The sequence below is a fragment of the Arachis ipaensis genome, chromosome B2 (genome assembly GCF_059453495.1).
Source record: "Arachis ipaensis isolate K30076 ecotype BB chromosome B2, ASM5945349v1, whole genome shotgun sequence".
Taxonomy (NCBI): Eukaryota; Viridiplantae; Streptophyta; class Magnoliopsida; order Fabales; family Fabaceae; genus Arachis; species Arachis ipaensis.
The window spans coordinates 19,425,733-19,449,633 of NC_142437.1; the positions used below are offsets into that span (position 1 = coordinate 19,425,733).

Below are 23,901 nucleotides of genomic sequence, written 5' to 3' on the forward strand. Positions count from 1 at the left end.
AGAAATTCCAGGATATAATTGAAGAACAAAGCAGGAAAACAAGTAAGCAAATAGAATAATAACAATATAAGCACATAGTGGCAAAAGAGCAGTAGAATTATGAAATGAGTTAAGTAGATGTGCATTATGGATTGTATTTGAGTTAGAAATCTGAGATGAAAAATCACAATCCAAAATGTAATATAAGTAGAAATCATGTTAATTAGGAAAAACAATAATCATGCCTTGAGTTAGAAAGTTAAAGTAAATAGTTAAAAACCAAAAATAGAAGTTTGAAAGTTAGATCGGTTAGAATTGAAAAATAGGTGAGAAAGTGGAAATCAGTGAGTTAGGAGAAAGAAAATTAAAGTGAGTGGCATGATAAATGTTCCCTAGGTAACAAGAAATTCACAAATTTAAAGAATGAGAAACTCATATTCAAGCAAAAAATTCAGTGTATTGATGATAAGTCAGAAGGATAGAAAAGTTGCAGAACTAACATGAAATCATCAATAGTGCAAGTTATTAACTAAGGGATCAAAAGGAATAAGAATGCTAGCCCGGTTAGGCATGAATTAGTTTGGTTGTAGCCAAGTAAGGCAAAATAGTAAATTACCAAACTCAATACATGAAAATAATTTGCAGAAAATCGGGCAGCATTCCGGCTAAAATTGGATGATCCCGGGAATAAACAGCATGAAAAAGTAGTTCATATCAATTAAAATAAAGCTGCAAATAGACACAAATAATAGGAACATGAAAGAACAGTCTCAACAGCAGCATGAGCAGTAAGAACAGCATATGAACAATACGATCATCACAGCAAAATCAGAATTGCAAAATTGATAAAACAAGTAGCAAGAACAGCATAATTATCAGGCCTAAATTTACTAACCACATCCTAGCTACCTAACCACCTAGAATCCACTACAAACATGCATCTCTAACTAGCCTAATTTGAATATAATCGGAAAAATAAGCAACTAGCTATGAAGGAAAGAGAAATTGGCGTTCGGCGGAACCTGGTATGCGTTTGAGCAGAGGTGAGGGCAGAGAGAGATGGTGGTGGTGAAGCGGCGGCGCTGGGGGGCACGGCGGCGCGGTGGCGGAGCAGGGTCGGGTTGGGGGTTGGGGTTTGGGTTAGGCGAGGGGGAGAGGAAAGAAGGGGGTGAGGGTCGTGGGTTTAGGGGGGGTGGTAATAGTGGGAGGCGACGCTTGTGGCGTGGTGGTGGTTGGCTGGCCGCGGTGGGGGTGGGGGGCAGTGGTGGTTGACGGGAGGGGAGAAGAGAAAGAAAAAGAAGGGGAGAAAGAAGAGAGGGGAGTGTCGGTGGTGTGGTGCGGTGGTGGCCGGTGGTGGTGGTCGGGGCTGGGTGGTTGGGTGCAGTGGTGGTGGTTGGGGAGGGTGGGTTGCAGAGAAGAAAGGAAGAAGAAGGGGGTATGGGGGTGCGACAGGTAGGGTTTCGCGTGATAGGGTGTTAGTGATTTTGAATCCACGCGAACACATGGAGCATGCGATCGCGTGGCTAGGGTGAAATGGGATTGACGCGGTCGCGTAATTGATGTGACCGTGTGGGTTGGGTAAAAGACAAATGACACGGTCGCGTGAGGCACGCGACCGCGTCGCTGAAATTTGTGCTAGACACACACTTCCAGCGTCGTTTCAGCGCAACTCTCTGTCTTCATTTAGGGGGCCATAATATCCATGCGACGCGGACGCGTCGCTCACGCTTTCGCGTGGGATGGGTGTTTTGCAAGAGATGCGTTCGCGTCAAGGATGTGAACGCGTGGGCTGTTTTGTGCTAAACGCACACCAGCCGCACGATTCCAGCCCAACTTTCTGGGCGTTGGATCTTTACGCCGATTTCCAGATCATGCGTTCGTGTGAATGACGTGGACGCGTGGGAGGTATTTTTCGCAACTGACGCAAACGCGTTAGCGACGCGGTCGCGTGGAACAATTTGTGCCAAAGGCACGCCTCCTGCCACGCTTTTGCGTGACTTTCTGTTCACTTTCCTTTTCTTCCTAATGCACTTTGTGACGCGGACGCGTCAGCAACGCTTACGCGTCGCGTGCATTTTTTTTTTAGTAATTATGCAGTATGTAATGCTGATGCAAATGCTATGAATAATATTCAGGTTCAATGAAAATAATATAACATAAAAACAAATAACACAAAATAAAAATTGAAAAAGAAACGACCATACCATGGTGGGTTGTCTCCCACCTAGCACTTTTAGTTAAAGTCCTTAAGTTGGATATTTGATGAGCTTCCTGTTATGGTGGCTTGTGCTTAAATTCATCCAGAAATCTCCACCAATGTTTGGAATGCCAACAGCCTCCGGGGTCCCAAACTAGGCATGTGAAGCTTCTGAGCAGCTTCAAACAAATTCTCAAGCTCCCGGGGTAACGAATGTCAGAATATTTTTCAGAATCCCAAACTTTGCTTTTAAATCCGCCTTTGTCTTGATCTATATTCTTCCATCTGGGCGGTTTAGAGATTGTATTCTTACCAAGATGACCAAACGTCTTTCGAGACCCATTCGATTGAACTTGGTACCAATCCGTGCACTTCGAATTGAAGCGCGGAGCTTTATTAAACCTTGCACACCAGTTCTGAGTACGAGACATTTTCCTCTTACTCTTAAAGCTGTAGAGAGCTCTAAGCTGGCCATCTGTTTCAAGCAAACCATATTCAAGTGGAAAAGTAAAGATAAAGGTTAAGGATTGTACCCACTTGAAGCTTGTGTTAGGTGGTAATGGCCTTGGGATAGGTGTTTTCAGTGGTTTTGTAAGATCTACTCCCTTGTATTCTTCTGTGAATTCCTCCACTTCTTTGCAAAATTTTTCAACTGCAACTGCGTCCTGATCAAAGTCTTCTATGTCTTCCTCGTCACTCAAGTCATACGTTGGAGGTTGAGAGAAATCTACCGTGACGTCATCTTCATATTCACTTGGATAAGGTTCTTCATGCTCAAGGAATTCAGTTGCGGATGTGAGTTCGTGACTAGGAGAGCTTGATTCATGATCATCACTGCCTATGGAATCAACTTCTTAGTCTGTTCCGTCCAAGTTTTCACAAGGTGTATACTTTGGAGGTTGTGCACTATCCTCCTTGGCATCAAATTCGAACTTCTCAGCGGAATCCTTTACGGTTCTCGATTCCCATGGAGGTTCAGCATCTCCTAAATCTTCAACCACTTCTTCCTCTACAATTATCATGGCTTCCTCCACTTGTTCCAATATAAAGCCATGCTCCTCATTGTCCACCGAAGTTTCTAGTGTCTCCTTCATGTTACGCTCTTCTTCAGATTCTCCACATGTAGCCATGGGGTACTTTGAGTTCTCAGATGTCGGGAGGCTATTATATTTACTACCTCGGTTAAGGCAGTAGTGAATTCCAGTACGCCATTTTGCATCCTCGCTTGCCCTTGAAGAAGAACACGAAGTTTTTCATTCATTGGAGGTTAGGGTGGGTGTGAGGGTTCATTGGTTGGGAGAGAGGGTTCATAATAAGAATGTGGTGGTTCCTGGGAGTAATTTGATTGGATTTGTGGTGGATAAGAGTCATACGGTGGTGAATGGTGAAAAGGAACTTGTGAGTGTGGTGGTGGAAAGCTATGTTGAGAGGGTGGTCTATAAGCACAGGGTGGGGCTTGTTGGTAATTACAAGGGGGTCCACCATATCTATCAGCTTGGTATGCATTGTAGAGTGGTCCTTGTCCATGATATCTTGGAGGGTGTTGTTGCCTAAAGGGTTGATCAGATCCTCTTGGCTCCATCCATCTTTGACTGCTTAGACCTTGATGCATATTCCTGTTATAGCTTCCACTACTTTCAACAAATTTAGAACCAAACTCAAAGCGAGAGGGGTGAGAATTCATAGTAGCTAATAGGAATAAAAGGGAAAAACAAAAACAAATAAACAAGTAAAAGAAAAAATATTTACAATAACCAATAATAAGGCACACGTTTGCAATTCCCCGGCAACGGCGCCATTTTGAAGAGAGAACTTTTGCGTGGTCTAGAAATTCGCAGATAAATCCTCGTTGTAGGTATAGCTTCTAAACCAACAAAAGTCCTTTCTTACAAAGTTTTGGTTGTCACAAGTAACAAACCCCTTTAAAATTTATAAACCGAAGTATTCAAACCTCGGGTCGTCTTCTCAAGGAATTGCAGGGAGGTATGTTCTTATTATTGGTTATGAGTTTTGTAAATTGGGGGTTTTGAAAGTAAGGAACAAGTAATTTAAGTGACAAGTAAAATAAATAAATAACTATAAAATAAACTCTTGGCAATGTATGAAAATTCGGAAGTCCTATCCTAGTTATTCTTATGAGAATTGAGTTTAACCCCACTTAGTTAACCTAAAGCAAAGGAAAGTCAAGTGGACTAATTAGTTAGATTCCCAAGTCCTAGCCAACTCCTAAGGAAAGACTAGAGTTAGTGGAATTCCAGTTAATTAGAGGAATTAATCAACAATCACGATAAGTTTAATAACTCAAGAGCCTCCAATTAATCAATTAAAGCCAAGAATATAAAAAGGCTAAACAAGAATCATAAATCTGAAATACCTCAATTACATTAATAAGAGAAAATCAATCTAAACATAAGGAGTTCATAAGCCACTTTGGCAACACAAGTAATTAAAGAAAAGCATTGAAGTATCTGAAAGTAAAAGAAATATTGAACCTGAGAGGAAGTTGAAATCCTAAATCCTTTAAGAGGAATCCTAATCCTAAAACCTAAGAGAGAGGAGAGAACCTCTCCCTCTAAAAACTACATCTAAACTATGAAAAGTGAATAATCAAAGACCTCCCTTGAATGGATGCATTCTCCCACTTTATAACCTCTAATTTGTGCTTTCTGGACTTAGATCTAGGCAAAAAAGGGTTTTAGAAATCGTTGGGAGCATTTTCTGCAGTTTCTGGTGCGTGGCGTCTGTCACGCGTTCGCGTGGGTCACGCGGTCGCGTCATCTGGAGTTTTCCTTATCACGCGTTCGCTTCGGTCACGCGTACGCGTCATCTGTGTTCTGCTCAAGGCACGTGTCCGCGTCAGTCACGCGTTTGCGTCACTGCCTTTTCGCGCTAGGCATGCGGCCGCGTCGTCCATGCGTTTGCGTCGATGCCAGTTTCTTCAAAAACTCCATTTTGTACTTTCCTTCCATTTTTGTATGTTTCCTTTCCATCCTTTAAATCATTCCTGCCTTAGGATATCTGAAAATACTTAACACACAAATCACGACATCAAATGGTAATAAAAAATATTTAAAATAAATATTTTTAAAGCATAGGAAACATGTTTTTCACATATATCACATAATAAGGAAGGGAAAGTAAAACCATGCAATTTCACATGAATAAGTGGGTGAAGGATTGAATAAATCACTTGAATGGAGCACAAAATATATCATAAAATATGGGTTTATCACGGAGCCACGTAGAATCACTTTGCACGAACAAGGGGCTCCGGATCTTATTCTTCAACCATTGCAAGCGAGGTATCCAAATCTTGATCCAAACTTTGAGTTGAAGAACAGTTTGATAAATCTGCTTCCCAAGTATTATGGGCTTCCGGGACAAGACCCCATTAGACATCTGAGAGATTTTCAAGTTGCTTGTTCTACGGCTCGAAGGCATGGGGCCGATGAGATTGCCATTATGGTTTTTGCTTTCTCCTTCTCTCTTGAAGGGCAAGCGAAATAGTGGTTGTATTCCCAACTCGATGATGTAGTGACCGAATGGGATTTGTTGAGAAGAGAGTTTCTAGACAAGTTCTTTCCACCGGAGAAGACCGACTATATCCAGAAAGAAATCTCTGGTATAATGCAAAAGGACAAAGAGACCCTATATGAGTATTGGATTCGATTCAAGAAGCTCTTGGAATCTTGCCCACACCATGGATTGAACACTCACCTGCTCATTAGTTACTTTACCAGAGGTCTTTGCGCGAAAGACAAGAGATTGCTCACCGCTTCTAGTGGTGGTTCCTCGTGCACGAAATTGTGATCATCAACAATGGCGCCAAAGACTTGGAGCTCTCAAACGTGAATCACACTTTGTCACAATTCCGCACAACTAATCAGCAAGTGCACTGGGTCGTCCAAGTAATACCTTACGTGAGTAAGGGTCGATCCCACGGAGACTGTCAGCTTGAAGCAAGCTATGGTCACCTTATAAATCTCAGTCAGGCGAATTCAGATGGTGATGGAGAATTGATAATTAAAAGATAAATAAAACATAAAATAAAGATAGAGATACTTATGTAATTCTTTGGTTGGAATTTCAGATAAGCGTATGAAGATGCTTTGTTCCCCCTGAACCTCTGCTTTTCTATTGCCTTCTTCCAATCATTCATACTCCTTTCCATGGCAAGCTTTATGTTGGGCATCACCGTTGTCAATGGCTACTTCCCGTCCTCTCAGTGAAAACATTCCAAATGCGATGTCACCGCACGGCTAATCATCTGTCGATTCTCGATCATGCTGGAATAGGATCCATTGATCCTTTTACGTCTGTCACACGCCCAACAATCGCGAGTTTGAAGCTCGTCACAGTCATCCCTTCCCAGATCCTACTCAGAATATCACAAATAAGGTTTAGACATTCCGGATCTCAGGAATGGCCGCCAATAATTCTAGCCTATACCACGAAGGTTCCAATCTTAGATTAGAAACCCAAGAGATACGCATTCAAGCCATTGCTAGTAGAACAGAGGTGGTTGTCAGGAACATGTTCATAGGTGAGAATCATGATGAGTGTCACGGATCATCACATTCATCAAGTTGAAGAATGAATGAATATCTTGGAGAAGAAATAGACTTGAGTTGAATAGAAAAATAATAGTACTTTGTATTAATTCATGAAGAACAGCAGAGCTCCACACCTTAATCTATGGTGTGTAGAAACTCTACCGTTGAAAATACATAAGAACAAGGTCTAGGCATGGCCGAATGGCCAGCCTTCAAATGTGTCTAAGATAGCATAAGACTTATCAAAGATGAAAATACAATAGTATAAGGTCCTATTTATAGAGAACTAGTAGCCTAGGGTTTACAGAAATCAATAATTAATGCAGAAATCTTCTTCCAGGCCCACTTGGTGTGTGCTTGGGCTGAGCATTGAAGCTTCCATGTGTTAGAGACTTTTCTTGGAGTTAAACGCCAGCTTTTGTGCCAGTTTGGGCGTTTAACTCCAGCTTTTGTGCCAGTTTTGGAGTTAAACGCCAGAATTCTTAAGCTGACTTGGAACGCCTGTTTGGGCCATCAAATCTCGGGCAAAGTATAGACTTTTATATATTGCTGGAAAGCCCAGGATGTCTACTTTCCAGCGCAATTGAGAGCGTGCCAATTGGGCTTTTGTAGCTCCAGAAAATCTACTTTGAGTTCAGGGAGGTCAGAATCCAACAGCATCTGCAGTCCTTTTTCAACCTCTGAATAAGATTTTTGCTCAAGTCCCTCAATTTCAGCCAGAAAATACCTGAAATCACAGAAAAACACACAAACTCATAGTAAAGTCCAGAAGAGTGATTTTTATATAAAAACTAATAAAAATATAATAAAAACTAATTAAAATATACTAAAAACATACTAAAAACAATGCCTAAAAGCGTATAAATTATCCGCTCATCACAACACCAAACTTAAATTGTTGCTTGTCCCCAAGCAACTGAAAATCAAATAGGATCAAAAGAAGAGAATATACAATGAATTCCAAAAACATCTATGAAAATCAGTATTAATTAGATGAGCGGGGCTTTTGTCTTTTTGCTTCTGAATAGTTTTGGCATCTCACTTTATCCTTTGAAGTTCAGAATGATTGGCATCTATAGGAACTCAGAATCCAGATAGTGTTATTGATTCTCCTAGTTAAGTATGTTGATTCTTGAACACAGCTACTTTATGAGTCTTGGCCGTGGCCCTAAGCACTTTGTTTTCCAGTATTACCACCGGATACATAAATGCCACAGACACATAACTGGGTGAACCTTTTCAGATTGTGACTCAGCTTTGCTAGAGTCCCCAATTAGAGGTGTCCAGCGCTCTTAAGCACACTCTTTTTGCTTTTGGACCACGACTTTAACCGCTCAGTCTCAAGTTTTCACTTGACACCTTCACGCCACAAGCACATGGTTAGGGACAGCTTGGTTTAGCCGCTTAGGCCAGGATTTTATTCCTGTGGGCCCTCCTATCCACTGATGCTCAAAGCCTTGGATCCTTTTTATCACCCTTGCCTTTTGGTTTAAAGGGGTATTGGCTTTTTCTGCTTGCTTTTCTTTTTCTTTCTTTTTCTTTTCTCTCTTTTTTTTCGAATATATCCTTTTTTTCTGCAAGCTTTTCACTGCTTTTTCTTGCTTCAAGAATCAATTTTATGATTTTTCAGATCATCAGATAACATTTCTCCTTTTCCCATCATTCTTTCAAGAGCCAACAATTTTAACATTCATAAACAATCAAATTCAAAAATATGCACTGTTCAAGCATTCATTCAGAAAAACAATAGTATTGCCACCACATCAAAATAATTAAACTGTTTTAAAATTTGAAATTCATGCACTTCTTTTTCTTTTTCAATTAAAAATATTTTTCATTTAAGAAAGGTGATGGATTCATTTTCATGGCTTTAAGGCATAGACACTAAGACACTAATGATCATGTAATAAAGACACAAATATAAATAAACATAAAGCATAATTTTCGAAAAACAGAAAATAAAGAACAAGGAGATTAAAGAACAGGTCCACTTTAGTGATGGCGGCTTGTTCTTCCTCTTGAAGATCTAATGGAGTGCTTGAGCTCCTCAATGTCTCTTCCTTGCCTTTGTTGCTCCTCTCTCATGAGTCTTTGGTCTTCTCTAATTTCATGGAGGAGGATGGAATGCTCTTGGTGCTCCACCCTTAGTTGTCCCATGTTGGAACTTAATTCTCCTAGGGAGGTGTTGATTTGCTCCCAATAGTTTTGTGGAGGAAAATGCATCCCTTGAGGCATCTCAGGGATTTTATGATGAGGAAATTCCTCATGCTCTTGGTGAGGTTCTCTCACTTGCTCCATCCTTTTCTTAGTGATGGGCTTGTCCTCATCAATGAGGATGTCTTCCTCTATGTCAATTCCAGCTGAATTGCAGAGGTGACAAATGAGATGAGGGAAGGCTAACCTTGCCACAGTGGAGGACTTGTCCGCCACATTGTAGAGTTCTTGGGATATAACCTCATGAACTTCTACTTCCTCTCTAATCATGATGCTGTGAATCATGATAGCCCGGTCTATAGTAACTTCAGATCGGTTGCTAGTAGGAATGATTGAGCGTTGGATGAACTCCAACCATCCCCTAGCCACGGGCTTGAGGTCATGCCTTCTTAGTTGAACCGGCTTTCCTCTTGAATCACTCTTCCATTGAGCACCCTCTTCACATATGTCCATGAGGACTTGGTCCAACCTTTGATCAAAGTTGACCCTTCTAGTGTATGGGTGTACATCTCCTTGCATCATGGGCAAGTTGAATGCCAAACTTACATTTTTCGGACTAAAGTCTAAGTATTTTCCTCGGACCATTGTAAGCCAATTCTTAGGGTTCGGGTTCACACTTTGATCATGGTTCTTGGTGATCCATGCATTGGCATAGAACTCTTGAACCATTAAGATTTCGACTTGTTGAATGGGGTTGGTGAGAACTTCCCAACCTCTTCTTCGGATCTCATGTCGGATCTCCAGATATTCGCCCTTTTTGAGCTTAAAAGGGACCTCGGAGATCACCTTCTTCTTGGCCACAACTTCATAGAAGTGGTCTTGATGCACCCTTGAGAAGAATCTCTCCATCTCCCATGACTCGGAGGTGGAAGCTTTTGCCTTCCCTTTCCTCTTTCTAGAGATTTCTCCGGCCTTTGGTGCCATAAATGGTTATGGAAAAATAAAAAGCTTTAGCTTTTACTACACCAAACTTAGAAGGATGCTCGTCCTCAAGCAAAAGAAGAAAGAAGAGAGTAGAAGAAGAAGAAATAGAGGAGATGGAGGGGGCATTGTGTTTCGGCCAAGGGGGATGGGTAGTGTGTATGTTGTGTGAAAATGAAGGAGTGAAGATGGGTTTATATAGGAGTGGAGAGGGGGTATGGTTCGGCCATTATGGGTGGGTTTGGGAGGGAAAGTGGTTTGAATTTGAATGGTGAGGTAGGTGGGGATTTATGAAGGATGGATGTGAGTGGTAAAGAGAATGGTGGGATTTGATAGGTGAGGGGGTTTTTGGGGAAGAGGTATTGAGGTGATTGGTGAATGGGTGAAGAAGAGAGAGAGAGGTGGGGTAGGTGGGGATCCTGTGGGATCCACAGATCCTGAGGTGTCAAGGATTTCTCATCCCTGCACCATGTGGCGTGCAAAACGCCCCCTTGCTGCCAATCCTGGCGTTAAACGCCAGGCTGCTGCCTATTTCTAGCATTTAATGCCAGCTTCTTGCCCATTCCTTGCGTTAAACGTCAGTCTGGTGCCCATTTCTGGCATTAAACGCCCAGAATGGTGCCAGACTGGGCGTTAACGCCCATTCTGCTACCCTTATTGGCGTTTAAACGCCAGTAAGTTTCTCCTCCAGGGTGTTCTATTTTTCATTCTGCTTTTCCTTCTGTTTTTACTTTTTCAATTGTTTTTGTGACTTCACATGATCATCAACCTACAGAAAACATAAAATAACAAAAGAAAATAGAAATTTAACATAAATAAGTAAAATTGGGTTGTCTCCCAACAAGAGCTTTTTTTAATGTCAATAGCTTGACAATGGCTCTCATGGAGCCTCACAGATGTTCAGTGCAATGTTGGAACCTCCCAACACCAAACTTAGAGTTTGAATGTGGGGGTTAAACACCAGACTTAAAGTTCGGTTGTGGCCTCCCAACTTTTGACTGTGTGGGCTCTGTTTGACTCTGTATTGAGAGAAGCTCTTCATGCTTCCTCTCCATGGTGACAGAGGGATATCCTTGAGCTTTAAACACAAGGGAGTCTCCATTCACTTGAATGATCAATTCTCCTCTGTCAACATCAATCACAGCTTTTGCTGTGGCTAGGAAGGGTCTGCCAAGGATGATGGATTCATCCATACACTTCCCAGTCTCTAGGATTATGAAGTCAGCAGAGATGTAGTGGCCTTCAACCTTTACCAAGACATCCTCTACAAGTCCATAAGCCTGTTTCTTTGAATTGTCTGTCATCTCCAGTGAGATTCTTGCAGCTTGTACCTCAATGATCCCTAGCTTCTCCATTACAGAGAGAGGCATGAGGTTTATACTTGACCCTAGGTCACACAGAGCCTTCTCAAAGGTCATGGTGCCTATGGTACAAGGGATTGAGAATTTTCCAGGGTCTTATCTTTTTAGAGGTAATTTCTGCCTAGTCAAGTCATTCATTTCTTTGATAAGCAATGGAGGTTCATCCTCCCAAGTCTCATTACCAAACAACTTGGTATTTAGCTTCATGATTGCTCCAAGGTACTTAGCAACTTACTTTTCAGTAACCTCTTCATCCTCTTCAGAGGAAGAATACTCATCAGAGCTCATGAATGGCAGAAGTAAATTCAATGGAATCTCTATGGTCTCAGTGTGAGCCTCAGATTCCCATGGTTCCTCATTAGGAAACTCCTTGAAGGCCAGTGGGCGTCCATTGAGGTCTTCCTCAGTGGAGATTACTGCCTCTTCCTCCTCTCCAGGTTCGGCCATGTGAGACGTGTTTATGGCCTTGCACTCTCTCTTTGGATTCTCTTCTGTATTGCTTGGGAGAGTACTGGGAGGGAGCTCAGTAATTTTCTTACTCAGCTAACCCACTTGTGCCTCCAAATTTCTAATGGAGGACCTTGTTTCAGTCATGAAACTTTGAGTGGTTTTGATTAGATCAGAGACAATGGTTGCTAAGTTAGAGTGGCTTTGCGTATAATTCTCTGTCTGTTACTGAGAAGATGATGGAAAAGGCTTGCTATTGCTAAACCTATTTTTTCCACCATTATTGTTATTGAAACCTTGTTGAGGTCTCTGTTGATCCTTCCATGAGAGATTTGGATGATTTCTCTATGAAGGATTATAGGTGTTTCCATAGGGTTCTCCCATGTAATTCACCTCTTCCATTGCTGGGTTCTCAGGATCATAAGCTTCTTCTTCAGAGGAAGCTTCCTTAGTACTGCCTGTTGCTACTTGCATTCCAGAAAGACTCTGAGAAATCATATTGACTTGCTGAGTCAATATTTTATTCTGAGCCAATATGGCATTCAGAGTATCAATCTCAAGAACTCCTTTCTTCTGAGTTGTCCCATTATTCACAGGGTTCCTTTCAGAAGTGTACATGAATTGGTTATTTGCAACCATTTCAATGAGTTCCTGAGCTTCTGCAGGCGTCTTCTTCAGATGAAGAGATCCTCCAGCAGAGCTATCCAATGACATCTTGGATAGTTCAGACAGACCATTATAGAAAATACATATGATGCTCCATTCTGAAAGCATGTCAGAAGGGCACCTTCTGATCAATTGCTTGTATCTTTCCCAAGCTTCATAGAGGGATTCTCCTTCCTTCTGTCTGAAGGTTTGGACTTCCACTCTAAGCTTGCTCAATTTTTGAGGTGGAAAGAACTTTGCCAAGAAGGCATTAACTAGCTTTTCCCAAGAGTTCAGGCTTTCTTTAGGTTGTGAATCTAACCATGTCCTAGCTCTATCTCTTACAGAAAAAGGAAAAAGCATAAGTCTGTAGACTTCAGGGTCAACCCCATTGGTCTTGACAGTGTCACAGATTTACAAGAATTCAGCTAAGAACTGATGAGGATCTTCCAATAGAAGTCCATGAAACTTGCAATTCTGTTGCATTAGAGAAACTAATTGAGGCTTAAGCTCAAAGTTGTTTGCTCCAATGGCAGAGATTGAGATGCTTCTCCCATAGAAGTCGGGAGTAGGTGCAGTAAAGTCACCAAGCACCTTCCTTGCATTGTTGGCATTGTTGTTTTCGGCTGTCATGGTTTCTTCTTCCTTGAAAAGCTCTATTAAGCCATCTAAAGAGAATTGTGCTTTAGCTTCTCTTAGCTTTCTCTTCAAGGTCCTTTCAGGTTCAGGATCAGCTTGAACAAGTATGCCTTTATCTTTGCTTCTGCTCATATGAAAGAAAAGAGAACAAGAACGTAGGGAATCCTCTATGTCACAGTATAGAGATTTCTTGAGGTGTCAGAGGAAAAGAAGAACAGAAGGAGGAGGTAGATGGAAGAGAATTCGAACATATAAAGAAGGAGGGAGTTCGAATTGTACCTTGAGGAGGAGTGTTAGTCCTTTAAATAGAAGGATGTGAGAAGAGGGGAAGAATTTTCAAAAATAAATTAAAAAATTTTTGAAATAATTAAAAAGAAATTTGAAATTTTGATTGAGATTTTCGAAATTAAGATTAGGAAAGAAATTAAGTGATTTTTGAAAAGAGTTTGAAATTAGAAATTAAAAAGATATGATTGAGAGTTAATTTTGAAAAAGATGTGATTGAAAAGATATGATTGAGAAGATATGATTGAAAATCAATTTAGAAAAAGAAAGTTTTTAAAATTAAAGTTGATTACTTGACTAACAAGAAATTAAAAGATATGATTCTAAAATTTAAAGTTTGATCATTTCTTAATAGGCAAGTAACAACTTGAAAATTTTAAAGTAAATCTTTAATTTAACAAGGATTTTCGAAAATAAAAAAAATGGAAAGAAATTGATTTTGAAGAGATATGATTGATAAGATATGATTTGAAAAAGATTTGATTTTGAAAAATTATGAAGATTTGAAAAAAAAATTTTGAATTAAAAACAAAATCTTCCCTCTAGTATCCTTCTGGCGTTAAAAGCCCAGAATGACATCCATTCTGGCGTTTAACGCCCAAAATGCTACCCTTTTGGGCGTTAAACGCCCAGCCAGGTACCCTGGCTGGCGTTTAAACGCTAGTTTTCCTTCTTCACTGGGCGTTTTGAACGCCCAGCTTTTTATGTTTGATTCCTCTGCTGAATGTTCTGAATCTTCAATTCTTTGTATTATTGACTTGAAAAGACACAATTTTGAAAATATTTTTGAATTTTTAATGATGAGAAATAACAAAAAAAATTCAACTAAGATAAAATAAACAATGCATGCAGGACACCAAACTTAAAAATTTTCATATAGGAGACACTAACAAATTGAGAATGCATATGAGAAACAACAAAACACACAAAACAAGAGAATTTAAAGATCAGAGCAATGAAATCATCAAGAACAACTTGAAGATTAACGAAGAACATATTGCATGTTTTCGAAAAATGCAAGAAGAATGCAATTGACACCAAACTTAAAAATTGATACTAGACTCAAACAAGAAACATAAAATATTTTTGATTTTTATGATTTTATAAATTTTTTTTTTGTAATTTTTTCGAAAATTATATGGAAAATAAAATAAAGAGATTCAAAACTTTTAATAAGAATTCCATGAATCATGCAATGTTAGTCTAAAGCTTCAGTCTAAAAGGATTAGACATGGTTGGCCAAGCTTCAGCAGGACATTACATTCAGTAGCTAAATTGATGAGAATCAATCAGCTTTTGTGATGATAAGAACATCACCTTGAAACTCTAGAATTCATTCTTAAAAATTCTGAAAAATAAAAAGAAAAGTACCTAATCTAAGCAACAAGATGAACCGTCAGTTGTCCAAACTTGAACAATCCCCGGCAACGGCGCCAAAAACTTGGTGCACGAAATTGTGATCATCAACAATGGTGCCAAAGACTTGGAGCTCTCAAACGTGAATCACACTTTGTCACAATTCCACACAACTAACCAGCAAGTGCACTGGGTCGTCCAAGTAATACCTTACGTGAGTAAGGGTCGATCCCACGGAGACTGTCGGCTTGAAGCAAGCTATTGTCACCTTGTAAATCTCAGTCAGGCGAATTCAGATGGTGATGGAGAATTGATAATTAAAAGATAAATAAAACATAAAATAAAGATAGAGATACTTATGTAATTCTTTGGTTGAAATTTCAGATAAGCGTATGAAGATGCTTTGTTCCCCCTGAACCTCTGCTTTCCTATTGCCTTCTTCCAATCATTCATACTCCTTTCCATGGCAAGCTTTATGTTGGGCATCACCGTTGTCAATGGCTACTTCCCGTCCTCTCAGTGAAAACGTTCCAAATGCGCTGTCACCGCACGGCTAATCATCTGTCGGTTCTCGATCATGTTGGAATAGGATCCATTGATCCTTTTGCGTCTGTCACACGCCCAACAATCGCGGGTTTGAAGCTCGTCACAGTCATCCCTTCCCAGATCCTACTCAGAATACCACAGACAAGGTTTAGATGTTTCGGATCTCAGGAATGGTCGCCAATAATTCTAGCCTATACCACGAAGGTTCCAATCTTAGATTAGAAACCCAAGAGATACGCATTCAAGCCATTGCTAGTAGAACAGAGGTGGTTGTCAGGCACATGTTCATAGGTGAGAATGATGATGAGTGTCACGGATCATCACATTCATCAAGTTGAAGAACGAATGAATATCTTGGAGAAGAAATAAACTTGAGTTGAATAGAAAAATAATAGTACTTTGTATTAATTCATGAAGAATAGTAGAGCTCCACACCTTAATCTATGGTGTGTAGAAACTCCACCGTTGAAAATACATAAGAACAAGGTCTAGGCATGGCCGAATGGCTAGCCTTCAAACGTGTCTAAGATAGCATAAGACTTATCAAAGATGAAAATACAATAGTATAAGGTCCTATTTATAGAGAACTAGTAGCCTAGGGTTTACAGAAATCAGTAATTAATGCAGAAATCTTCTTCCGGGCCCACTTGGTGTATGCTTGGGCTGAGCATTGAAGCTTCCATGTGTAGAGACTTTTCTTGGAGTTAAACGCCAGCTTTTGTGCCAGTTTGGGCGTTTAACTCTAGCTTTTGTGCCAGTTTTGGAGTTAAACGCCAGAATTCTTGAGCTGACTTGGAACGCTTGTTTGGGCCATCAAATCTCGGGCAAAGTATGGACTATTATATATTCTGGAAAGCCCAGGATGTCTACTTTCTAGCGCAATTGAGAGCACGCCAATTGGGCTTCTGTAGCTCCAGAAAATCCACTTTGAGTGCAGGGAGGTCAGAATCCAACAGCATCTGCAGTCCTTTTTCAGCATCTGAATCAGATTTTTGCTCAAGTCCCTCAATTTCAGCCAGAAAATACCTGAAATCACAGAAAAACACACAAACTCATAGTAAAGTCCAGAAGAGTGATTTTTATTTAAAAACTAATTAAAATATACTAAAAACATACTAAAAACAATGCCTAAAAGCGTATAAATTATCCGCTCATCAGTTCCCTCTCCAAAAATAAGACGACGGCGGAAGCTTGGAGCTTGATAAAGGATGTCGCCGAGGCTACACAACATGTAAGGGCAAGGAGCAATCCCCTCAAGGGTGTAGTGGAAGCATCCCCTTCCGAATCAAGTTTGACCAAGGTGCTTGGGGACATGACTACTCTCCTCATGGAGATGCGCAAGGAATAAAAGACATTTTATTTTATCCAAGCCATCCAAGCACCACCCCAACTTGAAGGGCCTCCTAGAATATGTGGTTTATGCTCTAACACCGCACATTACACCGATCAATGCCACCAAGCTCAAGAGGACTATACCCTTGCAGTAGCCAATGTGAACTATAACAACTGTCCGCCCTATCAATCTCAAGGTCAAAACAACTACTCTCATGGAAATAATTCCAACCAAGGGTGGAGGGACAATGCACAAGGGAACAATCGAAATCAAAGATGGAACAACTCCTCTTCTCATCACAACAACAACCACCAAAACCAAAATGACTACCCTAGATACCAAGCACCACATCATAGACAACAATCCAACCAATCCTCTTCTTCTTCTACCACCCAAGGTGATGATCCCAACCGTGCACTCACCCAAGAGCAAGAGAGAATTAAAATTGTGGTAGAAAAACACGAGGCTCAATTTGGTACCAGAACTGCTCAATTGTCCAACATCACCGAGATACTTTCAAGGTTGTCTTTACCTTCCTCGAATAACACCAACCAACCTTTAAGCTCTTCTAGCCTTCCATCCCAACCTCTTCCAAACCCAAAGGGTGTCCTCAACGCTATTACTCTACGGACTACATTGGAGGAGATACCTCCTAGGGTCATGGAAGACATTCATGAGGAGGAAGTGGTTGTTGAAACTCCATATGAAGAAGAGGAGATATGCACAAGGCAAGAGGAAGAAGAAGTGAGCCTTAAGGAGCCCAGCAGGAAGGCTATAATGGAGGAACCCATTCCTATCCCATTCTCTTCCATGATAAAGAAGGCCAAGAAAACTCCGGAGTTTGATTTAAACATGCTTCAAGTATTCAAGAAGGTTGAGGTAACCATCCCACTTCTTGATGCCATTCAACAAATTCCAAAGTATGCTAAGTTTTTGAAGGACTTGTGCACACACAAAGATAGGATTGGTAAGTTGGAAACATTGTCATTGGGTAGTTCTATTTCTTCATTGATGAAGCCTATTCCAGAAAAGTGTGGTGACCCCGGACCATGTTTGATGTCTTGTCGTATTGGTGGAGTTACTTTTCATGACTGTATGTGTGATTTAGGGGCCTGTGTGAGTATCATGACACTTTCTATATTCGCAAGGTTGAATTTAGCTCCATTAAAGAGGTCGGCCGCAAAATTTGTTTTAGCCGACAAGAGTGTGATCACCGTAATGGGGATAGCAGAAGATGTGCTTGTGGAAATCAAGGATTTGGTGTTTCCGGTTGATTTCTATATCCTTGAAATGCCTCCAACAGATAATAGAAGTTCTTCTTCCGTTTTGCTTGGTAGACCATTTTTGAAGACCTCTAAATTCAAATTGGATGCCTTTACCGGCACATACTCTTTTGAGGTAGGCAACAAGACCATCAAGTTTAACTTAGAAGAAGCCATGAGACACCCACCCGAAGAGCACTCCGTTCTCCGATGTGATGTGATTGATGAGGTAGTAGCGGAGGTACAAAGAGAAGATCACAACAAGTTGTGCTACCTTATTGTTGAAGAGAAGGATGAACAAGAGAAGGTTGATGAGAATGAGCTTCATGAACTTAGTGAAAAAGAACCTCAACTTGAAGCAAAGAATGAATTGAAGCCTCTACCTTCTCATTTGAAGTATGCATTCCTTGAGGATAACCAAAGATTTTCGGTCATTATTGCTAGTGTGCTTTCGAGTCAAGAAGAAGGAAAGCTCCTAGAGGTCCTAAGGAAGCACAAGAAAGTAATCGGTTGGAGCTTAGCCGACATTGTAGGGATTGACCCCCGCATGTGTATGCATCGTATTTTTCTCCAAGAGGGAGCTCAGCCAGTTAGACAACCCCAAAGGAGGCTCAACCCTATGATTCTCGATGTGGTAAAAAAGGAAGTCACACGGCTACTTGATGCGGGTATTATATACCTGATTTCTGATAGTGAATGGGTGAGCCCGGTCCAAGTTTTTCCAAAGAAATCAGGAATTACTGCTGTTAAGAAGGATGATGGTGAAGTGGTCACCACAAGAGTGCAAAATGTTTGGCGAGTATGCATTGATTATAGGAAGTTGAACACCGCAACAAGGAAAGACCACTACCCTTTGCCCTTCATTGACCAGATGTTGGACCGACTTGCAGGTAAATCTCATTATTGCTTTCTTGATGGATTTACTGGCTATTTCTAGATACATATTGCTCCTGAGGATCAGGAAAAGACCACCTTTACTTGTCCCTTTGGCACATTTGCTTACAAAAGAATGCCATTTAGGTTATGCAATGCACCCGCCACTTTCAGCGGTGCATGACTAGTGTCTTTTCTGATCTTATGGAGACTTGTCTGGAAGTCTTTATGGATGATTTTAGCGTATATGGTACTTCTTTTGATAGTTGTTTGGAGAACTTGGCCAAGGTCTTGGAAAGATGTGTCAACACTAACCTTGTCCTCAATTTCGAAAAATATCACTTCATGGTGAGACAAGATATAGTGTTAGGACACATAGTTTCTGGCAAGAGCATTTTTGTGGACCTAGCCAAAGTTGATGTTATCACCAGTTTACATCACCCCTCTTCTGTGAGGGAGGTCTGTTCCTTTTTGGAGCATGCAGGATTCTATAGGCGCTTTATCAAGAATTTCGGCAAGATTGCATTGCCATTAGCGTGCCTACTCCAAAAGGATGTGGACTTTTAGTTTGATAGTGCTTGTGCGGATGCATTTGAGGAGTTGAGGAGAGCTCTTACCATGGCACAAATTGTGAAGGGCCCTGACTGGATGCAGCCATTCGAGATCATGTGCGACGCGTCAAATCATGCCGTAGGTGCCGCGCTTGCATAGCGCGATGGTAAGCTCCCTTACATCATTGCTTATTCCTAAAAAATATTGAATGCGGCACAATCCAACTATACCACTATGAAAAAAGAGCTCTTAGCCATTGTTCATGCATTGGATAGATTTTGATCTTACTTGCTAGGCTCCAAAATAGTGGTATACACGGATCATGCAGCTTTAAAATATTTGTTGACAAAGAATGAGTCGAAACCTAGGCTCATATGTTAGATCTTGCTCTTGCAAGAGTTTGACATTGAGATTAGGGATCAAAGTGGGTCTCAAAATTTAGTTGCGGATCATCTAAACCGCCTTGAAAATCTTAAATATGACCCATTTCTGATTGACAACTCGTTCTCTTTGGATAATTTGCATGCTGTTTCGGATAGTTTTCCTGGGTTTGTACCAATGGCAAACTACTTGGTTGCTAAGATTTTCCCTCCCAACTTTTCAAAATAAGGGATAAGTTGAGGAGTGATTCCAAATATTACATTTGGGATGATCCTCACTTGTGGAAAAGGGGAGTAGACCAAGTAATTCATAGATGTGTCCCAGAATCTGAATTCCGACCCATTCTTGAAGCTTGCCATTCATCCGAGTGTGGTGGCCACTTTGGCCCACAGCGGACAACAAAAAAAGTTTTGGATTGTGGATTCTGGTGGCCAACACTGTTCAAGGATGCTAACCGATTCTGTGTGTCATGTCACCAATGTCAGAAGTCTGGAAATGTATCCCAAAAGGATGAAATGCCTCAATAACCTATGTTGTTCTGTGAAATTTTTGATGTATAGTGCATCAAATTTATGGGACCATTTCCTAACTTAAGTGGATATATGTACATTCTGTTGGCGGTTGATTACGTATCAAAGTGGGTAGAAGTGATACCTACCTGCCTTGATGACGCTAATACTGTAGTTTCTTTCATTAGAAACAATATTGTATGCCACTATGGGTCGCCACGAGCAATCGTGAGCGACCAAGGTTCCCACTTTTGTAATAGAAAGGTAGAAGCATTACTCAAGCGGTATGGGATACTACACAAGGTTGAAACCGCTTATCACCCCCAAACAAATAGGCAAGTGGAGGTATCCAACCGAGAGATTAAGTGAATTTCGGAGAAAGTGGTGAGTCCACAAAGGAAGGACTGGAGCTCTCGGTTGGGAGATGCATTGTGGGCATATAGGACGGCCTATAAGACCCCGTTAGGGATGAGTCCCTTTCGGATCGTCTATGGAAAAGCATGCTACCTCCTGGTTGAAATTGAGCATAGGGCCTATTGGGTGGTTAAGCAGTGTAACATGGATATTACCAATGCGGGTATAGCTAGGAAATTGCAACTATAGGAGCTTGAATGTCGTAGGATGGAGGCGTATGAGAATGCTCGGATCTACAAGGAAAAGACTGGCATTTCATGATCACCAGATCCGGAAGAAAGATTTCCAAGAAGGTGACGAAGTTCTCCTTTACAACTCGAGGCTCAGATTCATGCCTGGAAAGCTCCGTTCGAGATGGGAGGGACCCTTTAGAGTGAAGGAGGTAAAACCCTATGGTGTGATCGAATTACTCGATCCTCAGAGTAATGCAACATTCAGAGTAAACGGCCATAGAGTGAAAAAGTATCATGGCTACAAACTACCCAGAGAAGTGGAGGTGTTCCTACTTGAGGATGCACCAGAAGGAGGAAAAGCTTAAGCTCATGACCGTCTAACTTAAGGACGTAAAAGAAAAGTGCTAGGTGGGAGACACCCACCATGGTATGATCTTCCTTTGTATATAATTTCTTGCATAGTTTTAGAGCTTTTGATTGATTTTGTGATTGCTTGATGTTGTTGCATTTGTTTAGGTTTGCTAGATTTTGTTAATGTTGTGACTTGTTATGACATTCATGTAGATTTCATTGATCTTGGTATGGATGAATTGGTAACGTTAGAGAAAATACTTCATTTTGAATAGTGCATGAATTTGTGAGTGTTTTCTTGACCATCTAGCTTGAATGTCTGCCAAGAATGTGTTAACATTGCCTTTCTTAATGTTGTTAAAAAAAAAAGTGTCGATCCACGCGCAAGCGTGGACGACGCGTACGCGTCGTTGCGTTTTCCCAACTCCTGGTACAAAAACCACAGAGTTGGGCTAGGTCTGTGCCAATTATATGCTGGGAGCACAACGCTTCCCACGTGTGCATGTCTACGATGCGAACGCGTCGACTACCCAAAACGCAACCCACGCGTACGCGTTGATTGCCGATTTCGCCCCCTCTAGTACATTTTTCAAAGACTTGTGCGAGCTTCATGCACCTTTTGTGCGAGGGGCACAACGTTGCCTCACGCTTGCGCGTCTTCGTCGCTTACGTATCGCTGAAACTTTGGCACACCCACCCGCAAGCGTGGGCAACGCGTACGCGTCGATTGCTATTTTTGCAATCTCTGGTAAATTTTCCAGAGATTTGTGCCACTTCTGTGCCACTTTTGTGCGCGTCGCACAACTGGTTCCACGCGTGCGCGTCCCCTGACGCGTACGCGTCCCTCCTCCTTTCTTCCACCCACGCGTAAGTGTGGGCGATGCTTACGCGTTGCTCTTCTTTTCTGATCATCCACGCGTACGCAAGGATGACGCGCGCGCATCGAACCTCCAACGTAGTTTTACTATAGCGCGCCCTGTTTTTAACACTCATTCATTCTTCTTCTTCTACTCCTTCCTCCTCCCTTCTCTACCCTTTCTACCACCTTTTCTCGCCCATAATCACCGACGACTTCATTCACCGGTGACCACCACCTCCAATGGTCCCACACTCTATTCTTTCTCTTCTTTCTCTTCTCATATCTTCACTTGCACAGTACCCTACTTTCTTCTTCTTTTCTCAAGGTTTTCACCTCTCCTTCTTCTCTTTTATCCTTGTTCATATTTCTTTTATTAGTTGCATTTAATTACTTTCTTTCATTTCTTCTTAGTTGCATTTTGTTTTATTTGCTCTTGTTTATTTGCTTTCTCTTTCTTTATATTTTCCATGGGTGATTGAACTTTGAACTCTCTCTTGCATTGATAGTTTATTTGTGATATTTCTTGATTTCTTTTTTATTATGTGGTCTTGTTTTGTTGTTTAGAATTTCATTTTGGGATGATACTTGTTTGAATTTTTCCTACTTGCTCATTATTTGAATATTGCACACCAAGTGTTTGTTGAAAAGCACCTTTGCCATTTTGGTTCCTTTTTGACATTTTGCTTTCAACTTGATGCTTCTCTTCATACACTTGCCTTTCTCTGTGTACATTGAGCACATTATGTTTCATATTACCATTCTTATGCTCATTAACCATGACTTGCTTTTTCATAGCATATTGCGAGATTAGCGGTCCCACTTTCTTTAACTCCGCCTTATACCATTACATGCTTCTTCTCTCAGAGTTAGATTAGGTGCATGATTTTCTTGTGTTTCTTCTTTTTCTTGCATGTGCCACTTGGTATGATTATTGATGCTTGAGTTTATTCTTCTCATGCCTTTTAATTGCATGCTTATCACACCCTTGCATCTCATGCTAGTGTTATGCCCCATGATTATTTTGTTGCCTTGTTTACATGTTACAGCTGGCATGTCTTCAAGACGCACTATCCCTTTGTGGCATTTCTTTTCACTTGCATGTCATTCTCTACTTGTTGTTCCTTTGAGAGTAATGTTTCCTCTTTTCCTTCCTTTTTCAGGATGGCCACCAAAAAAGGCAAGGAAAAGGCGTCGAACAACCCGACCACAAAAAGGGCACCTCAACGGTCAACCACCAAGGCGCGCCCTACACCACAAGCTAAACCCCTCTCCAAGAGGGTACAAAAAATTATCCATATTGATAAGCAAGAGAAGGGTAATCCTGCAAGGGACCCCACGAGGTTTTCCAACCGCTTCTGTGAGCTCATGTTTCCGGCTATGATTGAAAGGAGCTATCATTCTGAGTATCTCCTCGCCCCTCCAGAGCACATTGTTCAATTCGTGATGCCCCGCATTGAACGGCGACAATGGGATTTCTAATACAGAGACCACAAGAGGCCAACCTTTCTTGGGTGGTGGAGTTTTACTCCAACTACCACTCCCCTTCTCTTCACTCAGTGTATGTGTGCCGGAAGCAAGTTCTAGTTTTGGAGGAAGCTATTCAAGGGTGCTTAATGTTTTACTGGTACCGGAGGAAATGGACGGCTACCAAGAGGTCCTACGTCAGCGCGATGGATTTGGGTTTGATTGGGATTCGATCCTTTGGGTCATTGCCCAACCAGAGAATCATTGGACCCAAGGGAGACTCAGGATGAGGCCTAAGTGCCTTGACTCACAAGCGCTCATAGTAGAGGCCCGGGTATGGGCCCAGATCTTATCCCTTTACGTGCTTCCAAGCACCCATGAGTCGTCCATCACGGCAGACTTAGCCCTCCTTGTTTGGTGCATACTCACGGAGAGGGCAGTCAACATCCCTCTCGTCATCCGACAAGCGATGGATCGGGTCCATGTCAAGGGTAATCTCTCATTTCCTGCCTTGGTATCAGATTTAGTTGCTACTGCTGGTGTCCCCCGAGAGGCCAAGGACATGAAAGCGATGATTCCGGCAGAGG

General features: G+C 41.4%; 1 protein-coding gene and 2 non-coding genes across 3 annotated transcripts; 2 read left to right on the plus strand and 1 right to left on the minus strand.

Moving 5' to 3' along the window:
* Window positions 1-5,777: 5,777 nt before the first annotated feature.
* Window positions 5,778-5,883, minus strand: LOC148573200 (small nucleolar RNA R71). The gene has a single exon (XR_015906082.1). It is a non-coding gene; the product is annotated as a small nucleolar RNA R71 (small nucleolar RNA).
* A 6,557-nt stretch (window positions 5,884-12,440) lies between these two features.
* LOC148573201 (small nucleolar RNA R71) lies at window positions 12,441-12,548 on the plus strand. The gene has a single exon (XR_015906163.1). It is a non-coding gene; the product is annotated as a small nucleolar RNA R71 (small nucleolar RNA).
* Window positions 12,549-17,136: 4,588 nt separating this feature from the next.
* LOC148573202 (uncharacterized) lies at window positions 17,137-23,329 on the plus strand. Its single transcript, XM_088505710.1, has 6 exons — window positions 17,137-18,628; window positions 18,835-19,070; window positions 20,105-20,337; window positions 20,497-20,630; window positions 21,157-21,238; window positions 23,011-23,329. The coding sequence occupies exons 1-6, from the start codon at window positions 17,137-17,139 to the stop codon at window positions 23,327-23,329; spliced, it is 2,496 nt and encodes an 831-aa protein (XP_088361836.1).
* The last annotated feature ends 572 nt before the right edge of the window (window positions 23,330-23,901 follow it).

Bases quoted from the DNA above. Each gene is read 5' to 3' on its own strand.
- LOC148573202 (XM_088505710.1), top strand. From the start codon at position 17,137: ATGGAAGACATTCATGAGGAGGAAGTGGTTGTTGAAACTCCATATGAA. The intron at 18,629-18,834 runs GTAAATCTCATT...CTTGTCTGGAAG, and splicing joins GATGTTGGACCGACTTGCAG to TCTTTATGGATGATTTTAGC. The intron at 21,239-23,010 runs GTTAGAGAAAAT...TTCCTTTTTCAG, and splicing joins GGTATGGATGAATTGGTAAC to GATGGCCACCAAAAAAGGCA.